Consider the following 25,891-nt stretch of genomic DNA (forward strand, 5'->3'; position numbering starts at 1 on the left):
AAATTCTCAAATTTCCTCCCCATTTGCCAATAACTCTTGTGCAACACCTAAAGGGTTAACAATGTATGCAAAATCAGTTTTGAATACCTTGAGGGGTGTAGTTTCTTAGATGGGGTCATTTTTGGGTGGTTTCTATTATGTAAGCCTCGCAAAGTGACTTCAGACCTGAACTGGTCGCTAAAAATTGAGTTTTTGTAAATTTCTGAAAAATTTCAAGATTTGCTTCTAAACTTCTAAGCCTTATAACATCCCCAAAAAATAAAATATCATTCCCAAAACAATTCAAACATGAAGTAGACATATGGGGAATGTAAAGTCATCACAATTTTTTGGGGTATTACTATGTATTACAGAAGTAGAGAAACTGAAACTTTGAAATTTGCTAATTTTTTTCAAATTTTTGGTAAATTAGGTATTTTTTTGTGCAAAAAAAATAATTTTTTTGACTTCATTTTACCAGTGTCATGAAGTACAATATGTGACGAAAAAACAATCTCAGAATGGCCTGGATAAGTCAAAGCGTTTTAAAGTTATGAGCACTTAAAGTGACACTGGTCAGATTTGCAAAAAATGGCCTGGTCCTTAAGGTGAAAATGAGCCCGGTCCTTAAGGGGTTAAGGACCATTCTCCCTAATCTATGGTGGTCCTGCTCAGGAAATCTGCTATTAAGTTTTGTTCTCCTTTTAGGTGAATGGCCGAGACAGATTTAACTTTTTTCTCTGCCCAGGAGAATATTTTTGTGGATAGATTCTGTAGTTTTACTGATCTTGTACAACCCTGAGGTTTTAGGTAGGATACTGTTACGTTGCCTGAGAAGATCTTTATGTGGTTTACTATTTCTGCCGAGGCTGCCTTCAAGGTCTCCCATACTGCTCTGTTCCCGATAGCTTGAGGATCGCATTGTTATTTCCGTAGCACAGATTCCCTGATAGAGGTTTGTGTTAACCTTCGCTCCCCATCCCGTGCTGCTTGGGTCGGTGTGGATAATTATTGCTGGTGTTTTCTGCCATTCTACACCTTTCCTTAGATTTTTTTCAATCCAACCATCAGAGTGTGGAGCTTTTTACGTGTCCTGGGATCCGAATCCTTTGGTCTAGTGAGGATTGCGGCTTGTCCCACTTTCTCAGAAGACAAACCTGGAGGGTTCTGTAGTGGACCTGACACCATGGAACTGCAACAATACATGCTGTCATCTGCCCTAAGAGACTCATTGTCTCCCTGATGGAATAAAGTCTCCTTTTTAAAAAGCTTCTGACAGTTTTTTGTATAGTTACTATCCTTCCTTCTGGAAGGAAGGAAGTTTGTTTTGTGGAATCTAAAAGAACTCCAAGAAATGTTACCCTTGTTTATGGTGATAGACAGGACTTGAAGTTTATTATCCATCCTAGATTTTTTAAAAGATCGCAAAACCTCGATCTATTTTTAATCTGTTGTTCCGAGTCCGATATGATTAGGAAGTCGTCTAAGTGGGGAACGATCGTAAGACCTTGAGTTCTCAAAAGGGCGATAATTTCTACGATTAACTTGGTGAATATTCTGGGGGCAGATGATCTCCCGAAGGGGAGGGCGACGAATTGAAAATGGGCTAGGTTCCCCATGTGATCTTTTATGGCGAACCTTAGGTATTTTTGAGACTCGGCTCGGATCAGGACGTGGTAGTAAGCGTCTTTTAGGTTGATTGTACACATCAGGGCGTTTTTTGTTTTTTTTTCATTAGAAGGGTGGTGGAGCTCAGGGATTCCATTTTGAATTTCCTGTAGATAACATGCTTGTTTAGGTCCCTTAAGTTTATTATCATTCGATAAGCACCCCTAGTTTTTTTTTTTTTTTTTACTAGGAACAGGTTTGAGTAATATCCCTGACCTTGTTGAGATGGGGGGACTGGAATTACTACTCCCAATTTTTGGAGATCCTGAATTCCTTCCCAAATTAACTAACTGTGCCGGATGATGAGAGATTTTGAATCTTTCTGGAGGGGGGGGGGGGGGGGAACTATCCTGTAACGTTCTTTACTATGTTTAAAGCCCAAGGATTTGAAGTTACGAATTTCCAGTGAGGGTAGAAGCTCTTTAGTCTTCCCCCTATGCTGACGTCATTGTTTGTCGCGGTTTTTGTTTTGGGGATTAATAAGATATCCTCTACCCTGTCCCCCTTTTGCATAGCTCCAGCGCCCGTTTTTCCTTTTCCCCAAAAGGATTTATCTTGACTAAACTGGGAACAAAAAGGGCAATTTCCTTTTTGTCAGCTTTTCTTCAGGGAAACCTTTTTTGTTGTCGGTAGCCTTTTCTAGGATCGTGTCCAGGACAGGGCCAAATATATACTCCCCAGAAAAGGCTATCGAGCATAACTTCATTTTGAATGCTATATCTCCTCCGCAGGATTTTATCCAAAGGGCTCTTCTGGCGGCATTGGATAAAGCCGCGTCTTTAGCTGAAAAACGGATAGTTTCTGCTGAGGCATCAGCTAGGAAGCCTGTAGCTGATTTCAACAAGGGAATTGAATCTGTTCCCGAGATATTTTACTAATTAGATGTTTCTCTAGTTCATTCAACCAGAGATACATTGACCTAGCCACTGAGGTTGCCGTGTAAAAGCAAAAAAAGGAGGAGACCAATGTGGTACTCAGCAGAAGTGGCCCAAATCATTAAAAATAAAAAGCTAGCATTTTGTAATTATAAAAAAACCCAGAGCAATGAAGATAAGGAAATCTACAAGATTAGGCAGAGAGAGGCCAAGCAAGTTATAAGAACTTCTAAAGCGCAGGCAGAAGAAAAACTAGCTCAGTCTATGAAAAAAGGGGATAAGACATTCTTCAGATATATAAATGAAAAAAGGAAATTAAAACAAGGAATAACTAAATTAAAAACAAAGGACGGAAGGTATGTAGAAGAGAATAAAGGGCTAGCCGACTGCCTTAAAGAATACTTCTGTTCAGTTTTTACAAAAGAAAAAGGAGAAGGACCTCCACTAGAAAGAATGACTATTAAATCGTTTGATGCATGTATCTTTACAGAGGAAGATGTTCTAAGTTTGCTGTCTAAGGTGAAGACAGATAAGTCACAGGGGCCTGATGAGATACACCCAAAATTATTAAAAGAGCTTAGTGGTGAGCTGGCAAAACCGTTAACAGATTTATTTAACCAATCATTAGTAACAGGAGTCGTCCCGGAAGATTGGAAATTGGCAAATGTCGTGCCCATTCACAAGAAAGGTAGTAGGGAGGAATCGAGCAACTATAGACCAGTGAGTCTGACATCAATAGTAGGCAAATTAATGGAAACCCTATTAAAGGATAGGATTGTGGAACATCTAAAATCCCATGGATTGCAAGATGAAAAACAACATGGGTTTACTTCAGGGAGATCATGTCAAACAAATCTTATAGATTTTTTTGACTGGGTGAATAAAATAATAGACGGTGGAGGTGCAGTAGACATCGCATATCTAGATTTTAGTAAGGCTTTTGACACTGTCCCACATAGAAGACTTATCAATAAACTGCAGTCATTGAGCATGGACTCCCATATTGTTGAGTGGATTAGGCAGTGGCTGAGTGACAGACAACAGAGGGTTGTAGTCAATGGAGAACATTCAAAACAAGGTAATGTTACCAGTGGGGTTCCACAGGGATCTGTACTGGGACCGATTTTGTTTAATATCTTCATAAGTGATATTGCAAAAGGCCTCGCTGGTAAGGTTTGTCTTTTTGCTGATGACACAAAGATATGTAACAGGGTTGATGTTCCTGGAGGGAAACGCCAAATGGAAAAGGATTTAGGAAAACTAGAAGAATGGTCAGAACTCTGGAAACTGAAATTTAATGTGGATAAGTGCAAGATAATGCACCTGGAGCGTAAAAACCCAAGGGCAGAATATAGAATATTTGACACAGTCCTGACCTCAGTATCTGAGGAAAGGGATTTAGGAGTAATTATTTCAGAAGACTTAAAGGTGGGAAGACAATGTAATAGAGCAGCACGAAATGCCAGCAGAATGCTTGGATGTATAGGGAGAGGTATAAGCAGTAGAAAGAGTGAAGTGCTTATGCCGCTGTACAGAACACTGGTGAGACCTCACTTGGAGTATTGTGCGCAGTACTGGAGGCCATATCTCCAGAAGGATATAGATACTCTAGAGAGAGTTCAGAGAAGAGCTACTAAACTAGTACATGGATTGCAGGATAAAACTTACCAGGAAAGGTTAAAGGACCTTAATATGTATAGCTTGGAAGAAAGAAGAGACAGGGGATATGATAGAAACTTTTAAATACATAAAGGGAATCAACTCGGTAAAGGAAGAGAGCATATTTAAAAGAAGAAAAACTACCACAAGAGGACACAGTTTTAAATTAGAGGGGCAAAGGTTTAAAAGTAATATAAGGAAGTATTACTTTACTGAGAGAGTAGTGGATGCATGGAATAGCCTTCCTGCAGAAGTGGTAGCTGCAAATACAGTGAAGGGGTTTAAGCATGCATGGGATAGGCATAAGGCCATCCTTCATATAAGATAGGGCCGGGGGCTATCCATAGTATTCAGTATATTGGGCAGACTAGATGGGCCAAATGGTTCTTATCTGCCGACACATTCTATGTTTCTATGTTTCTATGTGATAATTTACTTAAAGGGAACCTGTCACCAGTTTTATGGTTTTCTAACTAAGGGCAACATAAATAAGTGACTGGTTCTCTTAGCAAAATGCTGGGTCACTTTCTTTAATTTACCCAGTCAATCTGCCAACATCTTGTATTGAAAAGCTCTAGCTCATAATGATGAGTCATGAATATTTATGAGCTCCTGACTCTCCCCGCCTACCTGCTGCTGATTGACAGTTATTTTCCATATGAATCAGCAGCAGGTGGGCAGGGGAGTGGCTATAGCTCTGAATTATAAAAACGCTGGACTCACTGACTCTGGACTCAAATGAGCTGGACTCAAATCGGCTCATTAGCATGCGGCATGTGGCATCTTTGTGTGTATAGTATGAGGTAACCATATGTCACACCAGTAAGTGAATACATCTAAGGTACTTTTTAGTAGTTTATGATTGTATATAATTAGTTAAATTATAATCAAATTTTCACATGACAGGTTCCCTTTAAGGCAATACATTGCCGCTTCACAAGACTTTCTCAGAAGGCTATCCGCTTTTCTTTCCATGGTGTCTTAATTGGGAAGAGTCCTCAAAAGGTAGCGAGTTTTTTTATTTATTTACCTTTGCTACCTGGATGTCAATTCTAGGTATTTCATCGAATACTTTAGATTCAGTGGCGTCAAATAATAATCTACTCTTAAATTCCTTAGAAATGCCTAATTTCTCAGGGAAGGCCCACTCATCCATAATCATTTCTTTAATGTTTTCATTTATGGGAAACACTCTAAAGCGTTTAGATTTTAATCCCCCCAAACATCTCCTCCTGAACTGAGTGAGGTTTTTGGACATCTTCTACTCCCATAGTATCTCTAACCGCCTTTAAAAGATCACTCATCTCCGCTGTGGAGAAAAATATATTTTTTTATTCATCTGTTATTTCCCCTTCAGATAAGGGATGCTCGTCTTCATCTCTTTTAGATGAGGAAGCTTCGTCCTCCAAACCCTCAGAGTCCGAGGAGGATATGTCTCAGTTTTTGGCGGAGACACTGCAAGGGCTTCTTCGCGAAAGGATGCCAAAGATTTAACTTCCTCTTGGATCATAGACTTGAATTCCTGCATGATAGACGGCTGTTCATCTCTCACAATCTTTGGAATACACTCTTTACAGAGTTTTTTTTGTATATTTATCAGGAAGTTTAGCACAGCATTGGATGCATCTCAGTCTTCCAGGGTTCCTTCAAAGTTTGTTTACAGACCTATATCAATGCAGGATTCTATCTATAGTACATCATAAGAAAGTGCAGTATACATTGAATGTGAGGTAACTAGACCAAGGGGAGGCATTTCATAGTAGGTATTCCAAACTACCTCCTATAATCCCCACTATGGACCCTTTCATTGGTGGGTCTGCCCCCACTACACAAAATGTGTGCACTCAAGGTTTGAAGCGTTGGAGCATCATGCTCTTTTGGCTGCTGTAGCTCCGGGTCCGACATGTTGCGTCAGTGTCGGAGAGGTATGGAGCTTTAAGTTCCCAGCATGAGAGAGTCACTTCCGGGCACACGTGCAACGTCTCGGCCAGCTGATCTCACCAGGAGATTGGAGGCCCGTGGCAGCCGCAGGGCAGGCTCCAGATTAACAGGGAGCGTGACCCTGCCATCTCCCCATCAGCTTTGGCATGCGCCTCTGGAGAGTAGGGGATGTACCCGGAACGAGATCCTGCAAGGGAAGCGCCGAGCTCCTGATGTAGCTCCCAGGTAGGGATCGACCGATTATCGGTTTTACAGATATCGGCCGATATTCAGGATTTTGAACGTTATCAGTATCGGCATCTATTTTGCCGATATACCAATAACGTATCGGGAACAAGGATCACGCTGCTGACAGCGCTCCCTGTGTTCCCTCAGCAGCACAGTGGAGAAGGAAGCAGTGTCTCCCTCCCCCCTGTGCCGCTGCTGCCAATGAGAGGAGAGAGGACAAGAGGAGGGGGAGGGGCTGTGGCCACTGCGCCACCAATGAAGATACCCCTCTCATTAATTCATATACAGGAGGCGGGAACTGGCTGCAGAATCACATAGCCGCCTCCCGACCTCTATGAGCGGTAGCTGCGATCCGTGGCAGTTAACCCCTCAGCTACCGCAGATGGCAGCTACTTGTCATAGAGGTCGGGAGCCGGCTATGTGATTCTGCAGCCAGCTCCTGCCTCCTGCATATGAATTAATGAGAGAGGTATCTTCATTGGTGGTGCAGTGTGCGCCCCCCCCCCCCAAAACTCAGTATTAATCATTGGTGGTGCAGTGCGCCCCCCCTACCCAAGCCCCCCAGTATTAATCATTGGTGGCAGTGGCCACAGAGTCCCCTCTCCCCTCCTCCTCAGTGGCAGTTCCGATCGGAGACCCAGCAGTGTAAGCCTGGGGCTCTGATCAGTTACCATGGCGGCCAGGACGCTATTGAAGCCCTGGCTGCCATAGTCAGCTCCATGCTGCTGTGTGCACAGAGCACAGAGCAGCAGGGACAGTGTGAGGCCCTATTCTCACCCCGATAGAGATCTATCAGGGTGAATAGGACAAGGGTTCTAGTCCCTAAGGGGGCTAATAGTTGAAAAAAAATAAAAATAAAATGACACCAAAATATTAATTATAAATGAAAGATTTACAAAAAAATAAAAATAAAAAAATACACATTAACAATAAACATTCATTTTCAGCAGATTTGTGTAGGAATTTTTCAATAATGAAAATTCACAGAATATCGGTATAAATTATCAGCTATCGGCCTGAAAGTTCACAGATTATCGGTATCGGCCCTAAAAAAATAATAATAATCTATCGGTCGATCGCTACTCCCAGGTACTGCAAAAAAAAAAAAAAAAAAGGGTACATAATACATTTCACCTCCCTGACTGGCCGAGAGGGCTTTCTCAGTCCTGGCCACTGTAGGGGCAGGAACACACTGGTGTATGATGGTGGGAGCGGTCAATTTAACCTTCTCTGTTCCTGCACCTACATTGTCATACAGGTCATTCTCTCTCGTGTGCCGTCATGGTGGTGAAATGGAAATAAAATTTTCAATTGGTCTTAAATCTTCAACCACTATCTGTGCAGCCTTGAGTTTCTCCAGTAGCAGGCTCTGTATTTTTAGTCAGGCAGCTCAAATGATTGCTCCTTATCTTTGACCTCCTAAACACTCATTATAGCTCAATTCTTATTTTACTGATAAGAATGTGGCTTAAATAAGTGTTTATGACCTTTCAGTAATTTAGAGGTAAGGTTTATTAGATGACCTGCACAAAGTGAAAGTACCATACACAAAACTAGACAGTTGACCCTTTGTGACAGAAAAGCTCAATATTTTAAATAAAGATAAATTGAAAAAATGGTTTTAGACCAAAATGAGTGAATAGAATAAAAATAAAAAATTGCCCCCAAAAGGTGTACATAGCATTGGAAATCAGTTCATGAGAGCTGAATTAGGAACAGATCAAAGGAGAACCAAAATCTGATTTATATGAAATATATGCTTATTTGGAGCCCTTTTAGTGGTATAAATAACTATAATCTGAACAAGTAGAACAGACAAGCTGAAAACCTGGTTTCTAAGCATAGTTGGTATCATTTTATGGAAGCTTGTGATGTACCAAAAATGAACTAAGCTGTTTTGCCACCGAGGCAGTCTTAAAAGGGGTTGTAACGGCGAGATGGGACTAAGTGCCCTAGGTGGCCGGGATTTACGGAAACAGCTGATCAGGCAGGGATTCTCTTATTTCTGTAACTCCCATTGTAGTGAATGGGAGCTACAGAAACAAGCTACAGTAGCTACACTGCTTCCATACTTCCTGGAGATATGCAGGCAGTGTAGCTTGTTCTGCTACACTGTTTGTGTAGCACCCATTCACTACAATGGAAGTTACGGAAACAGTGGACTGCCAGCCTGCTTGACTGTTTCTGTATGCCTGGCCAACTGGAACCAGTGCTTAGTCCCATCACACAGTTTCCACAACCCTTTTTATCTTTTTACAAGTCCCTGAAAAGTAGACAGGAATCCACAGACTTACTAATGCTCCATACAATAAGATAATATACTGTATACATTAAATGGTGGAGCCATTCTCAACAATACGCTACCAAATATTGTGGATATGAAAGACATGTAGAGCTTACGTTTTTCCATCTACAGTAAAACCTGTCCCAAAGACCACTCCTTTATCTAGTTAACTTTTAGTTTTCCATCTTTTAGTGGACAACCACTTTTTTAAAATAGTTTAAGATGGTAGTCTCAAAAAAGGTGTCAATGTACATCTGAAAGTTTTGAGGGCCAAAGATTACTTTTCCTCATATTCAGTCTTTTAATCACCTAGTACAACCACATCATACAAGTCAATGACTGTGATAGCAGTTTAGTCACTTTACAGATTAAATCTGCATAATGTTCGACTTGATTAGAAAATTTCCTCATTAGTTCATTTTGGTCTGAAGCACAGTAAGGGGGAGATTTATCAAACTGTTGTAAAGTAGAAATGGCTTAGTTGCTCATAGTAACCAGATTCCACCTTTCATTTTCCAAAAAAGCTGTAAAAAATGATCTGAATGGTTGCTATGGGCAACTAAGCAAGTTCTTTATACCAGTTTGATAAATCTCCCCCCAAGTCCATAAAGCACATATAGACTGATGCATGCATAATATACCATTGCTTATCAAATCAATAGAAAACTTTACATAATGCTCTGACACCGATATTGCATACTATACCGTGGATAGTGTCTGTTACCTGGAAACCAGAGCGTGCAAGGCACGATGGCATGGTTACACCTGCAGCAAAGAACACATGCACATACAACTAAAGAGGTAAAAACCCTGGCCAAGCAAACCCTCCCAACCTAGAGATATAATGCCAGAAAACCTGATAGAATTTAATAATTTAAAATATACTTTGCTGCTCTGGAACATAAGTAGATAATTAGAATAATAGCAGTATTAGAATTTTGATTTCCAACACCTCCCCCTTAAAAAGTAAAATGGTGCCCTACATTTTTACCTATGAATTTGGCTGATTTGAGAAAAGTGAAGTTAATATATGCAAATGAGCCTCTAGGAGCAACAGGGACATTGTTGTTACTCCTAGAGGCTCAGCTCTCTGCACTTTGGTTGGCTTTAGAAGTTAGGGCCAGGCATAATCACATTTACACTGCCTGGCCCTGTCAAAGTGGAGAGGGCGTGGCAGTTGTTAGAGAGTGGAGCCTCTAGGAGTAACAGCAACGCCCCTGTTGCTCCTAGAGGCTCATTTGAATATATTACAACTTCATTTTTATCAGCAATGTAGGCAAATATCAACCCGGGGCCGACACAGATGGCTTTAGCTGCCAAGCGCACATGCAAAAGGTCAGCCAGTTTCAAAAGGTCCGAATCTTTTTGTGTCTAAGTCTGCAATTACATAAAAAAGTGAAATAAAACTAGGCTTTAAAATTACATTAGCAAAGTAGCCAAAACAGGAGGGCCTGCAAATTATCAAGAGTAAAATTTAGCATTACCAGCCACAACAGTTTTCACCGTCAGTTGCTTGATATTAAGTGATCTAGTCCGTAGTCTTTACCTAATTCCTAGTGTGAAAGAAAAATAAATATTTGCCTGGTACCTTAGATAAAGCGAACAGCATTATCCCTTTTCCACATATCTTGACCTTGCGAAACAAAATGTCTGCCAAGCTTCTTTGAGAAAACATGTCAGCCATTCTTTGAAATAGTGTTGAAAACCATTTGCCATTAACCCAAATTAAAAGTGCAAAAATAAATGATAGTCACCATTTACATTCCTTGCATCAACTTTTATAGCATGAATGAATTATTACACAGGCATGGATTTTTAATGACTGGACGGAGTTCAAAGTCAATGACAGAGAAGCCATAGATTACAGATTATTTTGCTGAACAGATAATCACATACAGTACTGTACCTGGCAGTGTTCCAGAAGGTGAATGATTCAAGAGCAGAAAGTCAATTGACCATGATAGTAAAGTGGATCCTTTCTGTCCCTGAACATTACTGACATTATCTAAGTCCATGCCACGCTGTTCTTTTGGTTTGGACTTTGAATAGTGGCCGAATGGGAAGTGCACCCAGAGGTAAATACAGAATCTTGCAAAGTCAACAATAAGCTTTCAGGTTATAGCAAACAGAAAACTGACTAATGGGTTTACAAAGTCATATTATATTAAGTTATTTGAAAAACAATGTCTTGTTAATGTGAAATGTTATTTACTCCTTTGCTGATCATATATAAAATCAATAGACTATAAAACTATGCACAGCTAGGGATAGCTTAGGTGGAGTACAGAGACCAGCTGTGTATGGAGACTTTGTGGTAATGCTACATGGAAAAATATGCAAAGCCGTATCTCCCAGGGAAAGAGCCAGCTCGTTAGTGCCAAGCCAAATATCCATCAGCACACAGCTGGTTATGGTGTTTGCCCCTCAACAGTACACCATAGGATTCAGTTTTTTCTTCTGGAAGATACCGCTTTGCATACAGCTAGGAGAATAAAGTGGATGATTCCTGTGCATTTATAAACCCATCCATTCTGAAGCCCATATTCTCTGAATCTGATGGGACATTGACGTCCTCAATTGTAAGTAAAGCTCTTAAACTTACCCATAAGAAATATAAGGCTTAGTGAGGTAAAATAGATTTTACCTCTTAACCCGGCATGACCACTATACAGTCTCCAGCCATTTCTTTAAAATCACGCCACCCCTCAGCCGGAAATACTGAATCTGGAAAGTACACAATGATCACCTCTGCCATGGATTGCTATTTAAAAGATTCTATGGCTATATAAACAGATGCAACTCCCACTTTTCACATTAAAGGGAGTCTGTCACCACATTTGGGCATATTAGACTGATCAAATAGTGTTATGTGCCACCCAGAACTTAAAAACGGTACCTTTGATGTATGTAACAGAGTTTTCTTTTAGCCGAAAATAAACTTTAAAGATTATGTAAATGAGCCCTCTCAAGTGCCCAGGGCGGCGTCTCAATCCTCCGAGCCCCAGGCAGCACCTCCTCAACGGCTCATAACCCCGCCCTCCGTGTGCCTCTGCCCGCCCGTTTACTCTCCTATCTCCTTTTCCACTGCAGCTGCGCGGTCAAATTCGTAGCGGGCGCATGCGCAATGCGATGCCCGCTCCTGGCAGGGCATTACAATACCTACTGCGCATGCGCCCGCTATGAGATTGACCGCGCAGCTGCAGTGGAAAAGGACAGAGGAGGGGAGTAAACGGGCGGGCAGAGGCACACGGAGGGCGGGGTTATGAGCCATTGAGGAGGTGCTGCCTGGGGCTCGGAGGATTGAGACGCCGCCCTGGGCACTTGAGAGGGCTCATTTACATAATCTTTAAAGTTCATTTTTAGCTAAAAGAAAACGGTTACATACATCAAAGGTACCGTTTTTAAGTTCTGGGTGGCACATAACACTATTTGATCAGTCTAATATGCCCAAATGTGGTGACAGACTCCCTTTAAAGGGAACCCGTCACCAGTTTTATGGTGTCCTAACTAAGGGCAACATAAATAAGTGACTGATCCTCTTAGCACAATGCTGGGTCACTTTCTTTAATTGACCCAGTCAATCTGCCAACATCTTGTATTGAAAAGCTCCAGCTGATAATGATGAGTCATGAATATTCATGAGCTCCTGACTCTCCCCGCCCACCTGCTGCTGAATGACAGTTTGTTTCCATATGAACCAGCAGCAGGTGGGCAGGGGAGTGGCTAAAGCTCTGAATTAAATATACGCGGGACTCAGACATCACGCTGGACTCCAATCAGCTCATTGGCATGTGGCATCTTTGTGTGTATATTATGAGATAACCATCTGTCACACCAGTAAGTGAATACATCTAAGGTACTTTTTAGTAGTTAATGATGGTATATAATTAGTTAGATTATAATCAAATATCCACATGACAGGTTCCCTTTAAGGGTGCCTTTCACTAGGAATTGCACTGTTAATCCAGGCACAATGCCTTGTAGGGATAGCGCAGCTGAATGTAATGATTTTCCACTTATTTATTCTGAAGAAAAAGTACTTTTAATCATCAATGTAGAGAGTCTACAGCGAATACAGGCTTAGGGAAGGAATTGATTCTCCTAGATCAGCGGTACTCAACCTGGGGGTCGATCGGCCCTTTCCGGGGGGTCGCCTGAGGCTTCCTATTGTGGGTCGCCCGCACAACGGCAGCGGCCCCTTATCCTCGCGCACAGGAAGTGATGTCCTATCACTGCCTGTGCTTGAAGGAGCCTGACGTCTGGATGGGTAAGTCGGGCGGCCTGTCTGCTGAGGTCCGAGTTTTTTCGTTAATGACACCGCCGCTGAGCACCACTGCCACCAATGATTTAATTGAGCCTGGCTAATTTTATTTTAATTATTTGGCTGAGCAAGGCTTAATTTATTTGGGGGGACATGAAGCACCGCTGATTTATTTGGAGGACCCTGAGCACCATTGATTTATTTATTTGTGGGGGGGACCTGAAGCACCACTGATTTATTTATTTGGGGGACCCTGAGCACTTCTGATTTATTTATTTGGGGGACCCTGAGCACCATTGATTTATTTGGGGGAAACCTAATGCACCAATGATTTATTTATTTGGGGGTACCCTGAGCACCACTGATTTATTTATTTGGGGGTACCCTGAGCACCGCTGATTTATTTATTTGGGGGGTACCCTGAGCACCGCTGATTTATTTATTTGGGGGAGACCTGAAGCCCCGCTGATTTATTTATTTGGGGGACCCTGAGCACCGCTGATTTATTTATTTGGGGGGGGGGGACTTAAAGCACCACAGATTTTTTTTTTTTGGGGGGGGGGGTACTGTGAGCACCACTGAGTTATTTATTTGAGGGGTACTGTGCGCACCACCGATTTTTTAGGGGGTATTTTTTTATTATTTTAAAGTTATTTATTTGGTTTACAAATATTTTGTATTTATGCTAAAGTTCTGTGGTTATGAATGAATACTTGTGTATTTGAATTAACATTTGGTGTATTGGTGTCTGTGCGTGTTTTTGGTGGGTCAACATAACAGTAGCAAAATTAGTTATGACGTAGCAAGGAAAAAAATGTAATGGTTGGGGGTCACCACAACATGAGGAACTGTATTAAGGGGTCACGGCTTTAGAAAGGTTGAGAACCACTGTCCTAGATGAAACAAACCAAAGAGGAATACCACCTCATAGGTACAGCAGCTTTCCACTAATAAGCTGTTAAAAGCAACAACTTTGTTGTTCCTTCTTAATATTTGCATGCTACAAACTGGTGCTGGTTAAAAATACATGTGACCTATTTGAATCACTTTTCATATGTATTGATTGTATACTGTGTACACACACACACACACACACACCAGATTCATCTAATATACACTGCTCAAAAAAATAAAGGGAACACAAAAATAACACATCCTAGATCTGAATTCATTAAATATTCTTCTGAAAGACTTTGTTCTTTACATAGTTGAATGTGCTGACAACAAAATCACACAAAAAAAAAATATCAAAATCAAATTTTTCAACCCATGGAGGTCTGGATTTGGAGTCACCCTCAAAACTAAACTGGAAAAACACACTACAGGCTGATCCAACTTTGATGTAATGTCCTTAAAACAAGTCAAAATGAGGCTCAGTAGTGTGTGTGGCCTCCACGTGCCTGTATGACCTCCCTACAACGCCTGTGCATGCTCCTGATGAGGTGGCGGACGGTCTCCTGAGGGATCTCCTCCCAGACCTGGACTAAAGCATCTGCCAACTCCTGGACAGTCTGTGGTGCAACGTGACGTTGGTGGATAGAGCGAGACGAGATGTCCCAGATGTGCTCAATTGGATTCAGGTCTGGGGAACGGGCTGGCCAGTCCATAGCATCAATGCCTTCGTCTTGCAGGAACTGCTGACACACTCCAGCCACATGAGGTCTAGCATTGTCTTGGATTAGGAGGAACCCAGGGCCAACCGCACCAGCATATGGTCTCACAAGGGGTCTGAGGATCTCATCTCGGTACCTAATGGCAGTCAGGCTACCTCTGGTGAGCACATGGAGGGCTGTGCGGCCTTCCAAAGAAATGCCACCCCACACCATTACTGACCCAATGCCAAACCGGTCATGCTGGAGGATGTTGCAGGCAGCAGAACGTTCTCCACGGCGTCTCCAGACTCTGTCACGTCTGTCACATGTGCTCAGTGTGAACCTGCTTTCATCTGTGAAGCGCACAGGGCGCCAGTGGCGAATTTGCCAATCTTGGTGTTTTCTGGCAAATGCCAAACGTCCTGCACGGTGTTGGGCTGTAAGCACAACCCCCACCTGTGGACGTCGGGCCCTCATATCACCCTCATGGAGTCTGTTTCTGACCGTTTGAGCAGACACATGCACATTTGTGGCCTGCTGGAGGTCATTTTGCAGGGCTCTGGCAGTGCTCCTCCTGTTCCTCCTTGCACAAAGGCGAAGGTAGTGGTCCTGCTGCTGGGTTGTTGCCCTCCTACGGCCTCCTCCACGTCTCCTGATGTACTGGCCTGTCTCCTGGTAGCGCCTCCATGCTCTGGACACTATGCTGACAGACACAGCAAACCTTCTTGCCACAGCTCGCATTGATTTGCCATCCTGGATAAGCTGCACTACCTGAGGCACTTGTGTGGGTTGTAGACTCCGTCTCATGCTACCACTAGAGTGAAAGCACCGGCAGCATTCAAAAGTGACCAAAACATCAGCCAGGAAGCATAGGAACTGAGAAGTGGTCAGGTCACCACCTGCAGAACCACTCCTTTATTGGGGGTGTCTTGCTAATTGCCTATAATTTACACCTGTTCTCTATCCCATTTGCACAACAGCATGTGAAATTGATTGTCACTCAGTGTTGCTTCCTAAGTGGACAGTTTGATTTCACAGAAGTGTGATTGACTTGGAGTTACATTGTGTTGTTTAAGGCCTCTTTCACACTTGCGTTGTCCGGATCCGGCGTGTACTCCACTTGCCGGAATTACACGCCGGATCCGGAAAAACGCAAGTGTACTGAAAGCATTTGAAGACGGAACCGTCTTCCAAATGCGTTCAGTGTTACTATGGCACCCAGGACGCTATTAAAGTCCTGGTTGCCATAGTAGGAGCGGGGAGCGGGGCAGCGGTATACTTAGTCCGTGCGGCTCCCGGGGCGCTCCAGAATGACGTCAGAGCGCCCCATGCACATGGATGACGTGATCCATGTGATCACATGATCCATGCGCTTGGGGCGCCCTGACGTCACTCTGGAGCGCCCGGGGAGCCGCACGGACGGTAAGTATGCTGCTCCCCCGCTCCCCGCTACACTTTACCATGGCTGCCAGGACTTAAGCGTCCCGGCAGCCATGGTAACCACTCTGAAAAAGCTAAATGTCGGCTCCGGCAATGCGCCGAAACGACGTTTAGCTTAAGGCCGGATCCGGATCAAAGCCTTTCAATGGGCATTAATTCCGGATCCGGCCTTGCGGCAAGTGTTCCGGATTTTTGGCCGGAGCAAAAAGCGCAGCATGCTGCGGTATTTTCTCCGGCCAAAAAACGTTCCGGTCCGGAACTGAAGACATCCTGATGCATCCTGAACGGATTTCTCTCCATTCAGAATGCATTAGGATAATCCTGATCAGGATTCTTCCGGCATAGAGCCCCGACGACGGAACTCTATGCCGGAAGACAAGAACGCAAGTGTGAAAGAGCCCTAAGTGTTCCCTTTATTTTTTTGAGCAGTGTATAAAGCTGTGTGTGTGTGTGTGTGTGTGTGTGTGTGTGTGTGTGTCCGCTAAAGGAATCTGCACCGTCGCATTTACAATCACGAAATTTTGCACACAGGTACATCAGGTGTCCAGGAAGGTTCCGTTCCTGAGATATTCCAAAAAAATGCATTAGCCAATAGAAGCTTGGTGACATGACCATTATCAGCCAATAGAAGCTTGCAGGTCTTCCACATACAGTTTTACTCTAGGTTTCCATAACAACCCAGCCATTTATCTTCACTGTTGTAGGAGAGCTTTAAGGAAATCTGTCACAAGGATAATCGCTATTGCAGTAAAGCCATGTCTAATAGCACTTCGTACCTTATTTCTAGATGTTTTTATCCTCTGAAAAGTTTTTTGCAAATGAGCCAGTAAGGTGCCCAGAGGAGCGTCACTCTTGCTGGAAGGAGCCCAGACACGCCTCCTGCCACAATGTGTCCACCCTCAAAAGACTTAAAACCCTGCCCCCAGGTCCCGCTAAGCCACTCCCTTCATCTGGTTAGGCCACGCACCTCCCACTCATGAGCCAACGGGGGATTAAAAAAAATTAAGGTAAAAATCAACTTATGTCAGCTGCAGGGGTGAGAGGGAGGTTGACTTTCTCCCTGCAGCTTACACTCAGAAAGTACAGTGCTGCTGTCTTAGAGTGAGCCATTTAAAAGGAAACGCCCCCGATCCAGTAAAGGCCACTGTTAAGGGGGCGGGCTCCTGTGGAGGTCACTGTCAAGGGGGTGGTATGCTGTGAAAGTCACGGTTAAAGGGAAAGGCTGCTATAAAGGTCAAAGTTAAGGGAGTGGGCTGCTGTGGCGGTCCAATTTTAAGGGACGGGGCACTGTCAGGGGGGGAGGGGTAAGTGTTAAGGGGTGGGGGGCTGTGGAGATCCTTCAGCTAGTAGTTGTATAATTAGCAGTTCTAGACCCTTGCCTATTAATTTCTACTATAGGAAATCACATGCAGGCTCAAATCCAGAAATGCCACTCCTGTCCTCCCAACATTTTTCCCTACCAAAGCAGGAGTCATCAGGGGAAAAGACGAGGACAACAGCGTGTAAAGCAAACACTATCTGGCCACATCCTGTATATGTAATGTGTCATTAGAATGCTGTGGCCCACTAAAGAATACATCAAATGTACTGAATAAATCCAAGTTGGTCATAAAGTCCATAAAGGACACCCTCATTTGCATATGTCATCATAAATACCTTAAGCCTATATAAACATAGCTTGACTGGTGACACAAGCAGTGATGGGTGTGGAAATCACACACACACCATACCAGATGGTCATGTGACTAGTGTTCGTGACACCACTTTCAGTGGTGTGTTGCAATCACATGATCATTGACAACACTTCCTGTCACCATGTTTTTCGATCATGTGATGAATGACAGCACCATCACATGATGAATCATCAATGAGTGTGGAAACCATGCCCACACCATACCAGATGATAAGACATCATAGAACTTGTACTAGGGACATAATTTCCAGTCTCCACGTGAATAGCAATCACATGTTCGACACCATGTTTTTTGATCATGTGATCGATGACAGCAGCAACACATGAATAATAAAATGACATTTGACCAGGTGTGGTTTATGTGGCGAAATGTCCCTATTTGCTACTGTAATGTGGGTAAAATCATCCTGCAACATAACAGTTTGAAACAAGATACATCTATCTCCAGACTTAAGATTGTTATTCCTTGAATCTATTTAATTTGAAATTCTGAGGGATTCAACACTGTACTTTGGGACCTTGGAAGGGAAACCTAGACCATATTGTACTCCAGGCAGAGGCTAAATTGATTTTTAGGCTTAAAGAGGACCTGTCAACACTTTCTTATAAAAGCAATACCTGTCATCCAGGTTTAGGTTATGTTATCTCGCTATTCCCCCCCCCCCCCCCCCCTTCACTCCTCAGTTACGCCACTATGCTGCTCGTTCGGTTTTGGCAGCCATGTTAAACTACTTGCATTGGTACAGGGAGGAGACCTCTGCTCTCCTCTTCTCCCTAGCTGTGACGCTGTTCAGTTGCTATCGATTGCTTCAAAACCAGGTAGAAAGCAGCCCATTGAGAAGAGTAGAGGTCTCTTCCTCCCTGTACATATACTAGTGATTAATATATTAATCGCCAAAACTCAAACAGGGATCTCAAAAAAAAAATCAAAAAAAAAAAAATCGCAGGATTGTATCTCTTGAACCTGGACTACAGTATGAGGTATTGCTTTTATAAAAGTTAAACTGGTGACAGGTCCCTATTAAATCAGTGAATCCGTGAGGTCTGAATTAACGATTTGCCTTATGTGTCTCATTTTCCAAGGGCTGCTTTCTCTTTATTTTGAATTAAAAAGACATTATAGTATTAGTATATAAAAACATTATTCATGTCCCAGATATTAATTTATCTATTGGTTCATGGAGGAACCATGATATATATTTTATGTTTCAAAAGGTGGTTGTCAAAAAAAAAAGTGTCAAATCCAAGAAGATAAAGAATCCATACTGCTGTAATATATACTTAGCTTTCTATAGGTTTACCTTGCAAATACATTTTTTACAATTACCGTACTACTCGAGTATTAATATACCTTCATCTATTGAGGTACAATTCTTCCATATATTATCTTGATATAACCCAGTTTTATTTATTGGTATTAATAAGTGAGAATATATCTTTATAAAAATCAGGTGGGAATAAACTTCTACATCTGTACTGGATACTACCTATTGATCAAAATAGTAGGTAGCAAACGGTAAATTTATATAAGTTATCATTTGACAACAATTATTCATTCATCATGTATTGCTGTTGTCAATCACATGATCAAAAACCATGGCGTCCGGAAGCAATGTCAATGATTATGTGATTGCTACTCACATGCAGACTGAAAGTGATGTCACTAGTACTAGTCACATTATCTCTGGTCAAATGGTATGGTGTGGGCTCAATTTCCACACCCATTGATAATACTCATTTATTATGTGATGGTGCTGTCATTCACCACATGATTAAAAAACATGGTGACAGTGTTTTCAATGATCATGTGATCGGAACACACATAACTGGAAGTGGTGTCACCGACACTAGTCACACATGATCTCTGACTCATCTGGTATGGTATGGGTATGATTTCCACTTATGTCACCGGTCAAGTTATGTTTTTATAGGCTGGAAGTATTTATGGTGACATATGCAAATGAGGAGGGTATCCATCATGGATTATACAGCCACCCTGGATTGAATCAGTACTTTTGACATTTTTGTGATATATACACACACATATACACTCACCTAAAGAATTATTAGGAACACCATACTAATACGGTGTTGGATCCCCTTTTGCCTTCAGAACTGCCTTAATTCTACGTGGCATTGATTCAACAAGGTGCTGATAGCATTCTTTAGAAATGTTAGCCCATATTGATAGGATAGCATCTTGTAGTTGATGGAGATTTGAGGGATGCACATCCAGGGCACGAAGCTCCCGTTCCACCACATCCCAAAGATGCTCTATTGGGTTGAGATCTGGTGACTGTGGGGGCCATTTTAGTACAGTGAACTCATTGTCATGTTCAAGAAACCAATTTGAAATTTTTCGAGCTTTGTGACATGGTGCATTATCCTGCTGGAAGTAGCCATCAGAGGATGGATACATGTTCTCATTCTGTTTACGCCAAATTCGGACTCTACCATTTGAATGTCTCAACAGAAATCGAGACTCATCAGACCAGGCAACATTTTTCCAGTCTTCAACAGTCCAATTTTAATGAGCTCGTGCAAATTGTAGCCTCTTTTTCCTATTTGTAGTGGAGAGGAGTGGTACCCGATGGGGTCTTCTGCTGTTGTAGCCCATCCACCTAATGGTTGTGCATGTTGTGGCTTCACAAATGCTTTGCTGCATACCTCGGTTGTAACGAGTGGTTATTTCAGTCAACGTTGCTCTTCTATCAGCTTGAATCAGTCGGCCCATTCTCCTCTGACCTCTAGCATCCACAAGGCATTTTTGCCCACAGGACTGCCACATACTGGATGTTTTTCCCTTTTCACATCATTCTTTGTAAACCCTAGAAATGGTTGTGCGTGAAAATCCCAGTAACTGAGCAGATTGTGAAATACTCAGACCGGCCCGTCTGGCACCAACAACCATGCCACGCTCAAAATTGCTTAAATCACCCTTCTTTCCCATTCTGGCATTCAGTTTGGAGTTCAGGAGATTGTCTTGACCAGGAGCACCCCCCTAAATGCATTGAAGCAACTGCCATGTGATTGGTTGACTAGATAATTGCATTAATGAGAAATAGAACAGGTGTTCCTAATAATTCTTTAGGTGAGTGTATATATACATACACACACACACACACACACACACACTATTTTCCACTTTATAAGACGCAGGCCGAAAGCATAGGGGCACTCACTCATGCTCTGGCTCCACTGATTTCATAATTGAGGAGGGCGGAGCGTGAGGCGACAATGCTGCCCGCTGCTTTCATAGCGAGTACTCCTTACAGCTGGTGATTAGTTTAACAAAGCACCACCACTGCTAGGGGATGAACTGAATAGACTTTACATGTGATGGCTGTTCTGACTGAGGTCAACTAATTACTAACACAGGGAAATGAGGGGATACATTAATGACTAATACAGGAGGAAATGAGGAGACCGCAATGACTGACACATAGGTACATAATGGCTCTAATACCAGCATAAGGTGCCATGTGTGTCATCCACAGATCCTCCCGATAAGACTGCGTCATTTACAGATCCTTCCCCATAACTGTGTAATCCACACCCCGCCCCATTAGTTGAAACCCATCAAACGCACATAATTTGGTTAAAAATATTTTTTCTTATTGCTGTTCTTGTCTGTTCCCCCGATAACACTTTCTTTGGCATTTAGCCAGCCAGCAATTCTCTATAGTAGAAACTAATAGGCAGTGGTGTGGAATCTTTGCTAATACAACTATTAATCTGTTGTATGTGTACACAGTATACAAATCAATACATATGAGACGTAATTCAAATGGGATTGAGTCACATGAATTTTTAACCATCACCACTTTGTGGCATACAAATATTTATTTTAAAAAGGAATAATAAAGTAGTTGCGTTTAACAGCTTATTATTGGAAAGCTGCTGTACCTATGAGGCAGTATTCCTTTTCGGTTTGTTTCATCTACTTTTAATCCATATGCAAGAGATAAATTAATCCCATTTCCTCTGCCAGCCTTTCCTCTCCAACTTTATTGACTGGGCCAAGTGAGATGACCATGTAGGAACCTGACCCTGTCAATCAACAAGGAAAGACAAAAAAACATCGTAAAATCTTATTACGGAGCACATCCCGCTAATATTAAAAATTCTTTGTTAAACAGAAAATTCCACACAGTCGCAATCAAATGTCATTTGAAAACTCCTTCCAGCATCCCCTTATTCTGTCTCCATGCACTGACACTATAAAAATAAAAAATGGAGAGCAAAAATCATGGGCTCTTTGCTCTCAATTTTTTATTTTTATGGAATCAAGGAGAAAGTGGGGTAGTGGAAGCAGGATGAGCAAAGGAGCACAGAGTGGCTTGTGCCTACCTGCTGTGCATATAATTGCTAATTTGCATAAAGATTAAACTTTTGCTGTGCATATAATTGCTAATTTGCATAAAGATTAAACTTTTTCTCCACAATGAAGCAACGGATTGCTTAGTGAAAAATATCCTTATATTCAGCTAAGCTAGCACTAATAGGCATTGCAATTATTTAACAGTAAATTTCCTTGTTACAGCCTCCATTTAAGGGACACTGCCATCAGAAAAGGGTATTGTTCACCTCAATATTCAAAGAAGCTATTGAGAATTTTTGGCCATTTTTCTTTCCCACTTTGGCTGTACTAGGTCATTTAAACTAAAATACAAAATATTGCCCGCCTAACAGTCAGTGCAGAGAGATAAAACTAATAATCTAATAAACTAATAATCCATTGTTAGTTTACTTCTGCTGCCAGGTAAAAATTATCTATTAGTATTATAGTAGATTAGTAGAATTGGGATAACATGCAATATTGTTCTGTTGTTAGACCTAGATAAAGATGCCCACAGAAGAGCACTGCACTTATCAGTGCAAAGTATGGTGGTTTAATTGAGCCACTCATTTCCTTCTCTCTCTGGCCACAGTGAATGGTCTGACTTTTGTTAAATTCACATTCAGTATGTTAATGTGTGATAAAAAAAAAATAAAAAATCTGGCAGTGTCCCTTTAACCACCTCAGCCCCCAGTGCTTAAACACCCTGAAAGACCAGGCCACTTTTTACACTTCTGACCTACACTATTTTCACAGTTTATTGCTCGGTCATGCAACTTACCACCCAAATGAATTTTTACCTCCTTTTCTTCTCACTAATAGAGCTTTCATTTGGTGGTATTTCATTGCTGCTGACATTTTTACTTTTTTGTTATTAATCGAAATTTAACGATTTTTTTGCAAAAAAATGACATTTTTCACTTTCAGTTGTAAAATTTTGCAAAAAAAACCGAGATCCATATATAAATTTTGCTCTAAATTTATTGTTCTACATGTCTTTGATAAAAAAAAATGTTTGGGTAAAAAAAAAAAATGCTTTGGGTAAAAGTTATAGCGTTTACAAACTATGGTACAAAAATGTGAATTTCCGCTTTTTGAAGCAGCTCTGACTTTCTGAGCACCTGTCATGTTTCCTGAGGTTCTACAATGGCCAGACAGTACAAACGCCCCACAAATGACCCCATTTCGGAAAGTACACACCCTAAGGTATTCGCTGATGGGCATAGTGAGTTCATAGAACTTTTTATTTTTTGTCACAAGTTAGCAGAAAATGATGATTTTTTTTTTGATTTTTTTTTTTTTTCTTACAAAGTCTCATATTCCACTAACTTGTGACAAAAAATAAAAACTTCTATGAACTCACTATGCCCATCACGAAATACCTTGGGGTCTCTTCTTTCCAAAATGGGGTCACTTGTGGGGTAGTTATACTGCCCTGGCATTCTAGGGGCCCAAATGTGTGGTAAGGAGTTTTAAATCAAATTCTGTAAAAAATGACCTGTGAAATCCGAAAGGTGCTCTTTGGAATATGGGCCCCATTGCCCACCTAGGCTGCAAAAAAGTGTCACACATCTGGTATCTCTGTATTCAGGAGAAGTTGAGGAATGTGTTTTGGGGTGTCATTTTACATATACCCATGCTGGGTGAGATAAATATCTTGGTCAAATGCCAACTTTGTATAAAAAAATGGGAAAAGTTGTCTTTTGCCAAGATATTTCTCTCACCCAGCATGGGTATATGTAAAATGACACCCCAAAACACATTCCCCAACTTCTCCTGAGTACGGAGATACCAGATGTGTGACACTTTTTTGCAGCCTAGGTGGGCAAAGGGGCCCACATTCCAAAAAGCACCTTTTGGATTTCACAGGTCATTTTTTACAGAATTTGATTTCAAACTCCTTACCACACATTTGGGCCCCTAGAATGCCAGGGCAGTATAACTACCCTACAAGTGACCCCATTTTGGAAAGAAGACACCCCAAGGTATTCGCTGATGGGCATAGTGAGTTCATGGAAGTTTTTATTTTTTGTCACAAGTTAGTGGAATATGAGACTTTGTATGAAAAAAAAAAAAAAAAAAAATCAGCATTTTCCACTAACTTGTGACAAAAAATAAAAAATTCTAGGAACTCGCCATGCCCCTCACGGAATACCTTGGGGTGTCTTCTTTCCAAAATGGGGTCACTTGTGGGGTAGTTATACTGCCCTGGCATTTTCCAGGGGCCCTAATGTGTGGTAAGTAGGTAAATGACCTGTGAAATCCTTTGCCCACCTAGGCTGCAAAAAAGTGTCACACATGTGGTATCGCCGTATTCAGGAGAAGTTGGGGAATGTGTTTTGGGGTGTCATTTTACATATACCCTTGCTGGGTGAGAGAAATATCTTAGCAAAAGACAACTTTTCCCATTTTTTTTATACAAAGTTGGCATTTGACCAAGATATTTCTCTCACCCAGCATGGGTATATGTAAAATGACACCCCAAAACACATTCCCCAACTTCTCCTGAGTACGGCGATACCAGATGTGTGACACTTTTTTGCAGCCTAGATGCGCAAAGGTGCCCAAATTCCTTTTAGGAGGGCATTTTTAGACATTTGGATACCAGACTTCTTCTCACGCTTTGGGGCCCCTAGAATGCCAGGGCAGTATAAATACCCCACATGTGACCCCATTTGGGAAAGAAGACACCCCAAGGTATTCAATGAGGGGCATGGCGAGTTCATAGAATTTTTTTTTTTTTGGCACAAGTTAGCGGAAATTTATATTTTTAATTTTTTTCTCACAAAGTCTCCCGTTCCGCTAACTTGGGACAGAAATTTCAATCTTTCATGGACTCAATATGCCCCTCACGGAATACCTGGGGGTGTCTTCTTTCCGAAATGGGGTCACATGTGGGGTATTTATACTGCCCTGGCATTCTAGGGGCCCTAAAGCGTGAGAAGAAGTCTGGAATATAAATGTCTAAAAAATTTTACGCATTTTGATTCCGTGAGGGGTATGGTGAGTTCATGTGAGATTTTATTTTTTGACACAAGTTAGTGGAATATGAGACTTTGTAAGAAAAAAAAATAATAAATTCCGCTAACTTGGGCCAAAAAAATGTCTGAATGGAGCCTTACAGTGGGTGATCAATGACAGGGGGGTGATCAATGACAGGGGGGTGATCAGGGAGTCTATATGGGGTGATCACCACAGTCATTGATCACCCCCGCTGGAAGGCTCCAGGGAGACGCCTGTATGTGTTTTGCGGATCCGATCCATCTATCAGTGGATCCGTAAAAATCATGCAAACATCTGAATGGAGCTTTACAGGGGGTTGATCAATGACAGGGGTGTAATCAATGACAGGGGGGTGATCAGGGAGTCTATATGGGGTGATAACCACAGTCATTGATCATGCCCCTGTAAGGCTTCATTCAGACGTCCGGATGCGTTTTGCGGATCCGATCCATCTATCAGTGCATCCGTAAAAATCATGCGGACATCTGAATGGAGCTTTACAGGGGGGTAATCAATGACAGGGGGGTGATCAGGGAGTCTATATGGGGTGATAACCACAGTCATTGATCATGCCCCTGTAAGGCTTCATTCAGACATCCGGATGCGTTTTGCGGATCCGATCCATCTATCAGTGGATCCGTAAAAATCATGCAGACATCTGAATGGAGCTTTACAGGGGGTTGATCAATGACAGGGGGGTAATCAGGGAGTCTATATGGGGTGATCAGGGGCTAATAAGGGGTTAATAAGTGACGGGGTGTAGTGTAGTGTAGTGGTGCTTGGTGCTACTTTACTGAGCTATCTGTGTCCTCTGGTGGTCGATCCAAACAAAGGGGACCACCAGAGGACCAGGTAGCAGGTATATTAGACGCTGTTATCAAAACAGCGTCTAATATACCTGTTAGGGGTTAAAAAAAAAACACACCTCC

General features: G+C 42.0%; 1 protein-coding gene across 4 annotated transcripts in view; it reads right to left on the reverse strand.

Annotated features, from left to right (window-relative positions):
- CHKA (choline kinase alpha) overlaps positions 1-25,891 on the reverse strand; it is a 292,703-nt gene that overhangs the window by 224,173 nt on the left and 42,639 nt on the right. The window contains exons 3-4 of one of the 4 annotated variants that reach the window (XM_040410245.1): positions 13,800-13,819; positions 12,286-12,298 (exon numbers count right to left, since the gene is read on the reverse strand). The exons of the other annotated variants lie outside the window; for them this stretch is intronic. Of the exons in view, the coding sequence (XP_040266179.1) occupies positions 12,286-12,298; positions 13,800-13,819 (33 nt within the window). The remainder of the gene's footprint in view (positions 1-12,285; positions 12,299-13,799; positions 13,820-25,891) is intronic. 4 annotated transcript variants of the gene reach the window in all.

Source organism: Bufo bufo, chromosome 10 (assembly GCF_905171765.1).
Source record: "Bufo bufo chromosome 10, aBufBuf1.1, whole genome shotgun sequence".
NCBI classification, from domain to species: domain Eukaryota; kingdom Metazoa; phylum Chordata; class Amphibia; order Anura; family Bufonidae; genus Bufo; species Bufo bufo.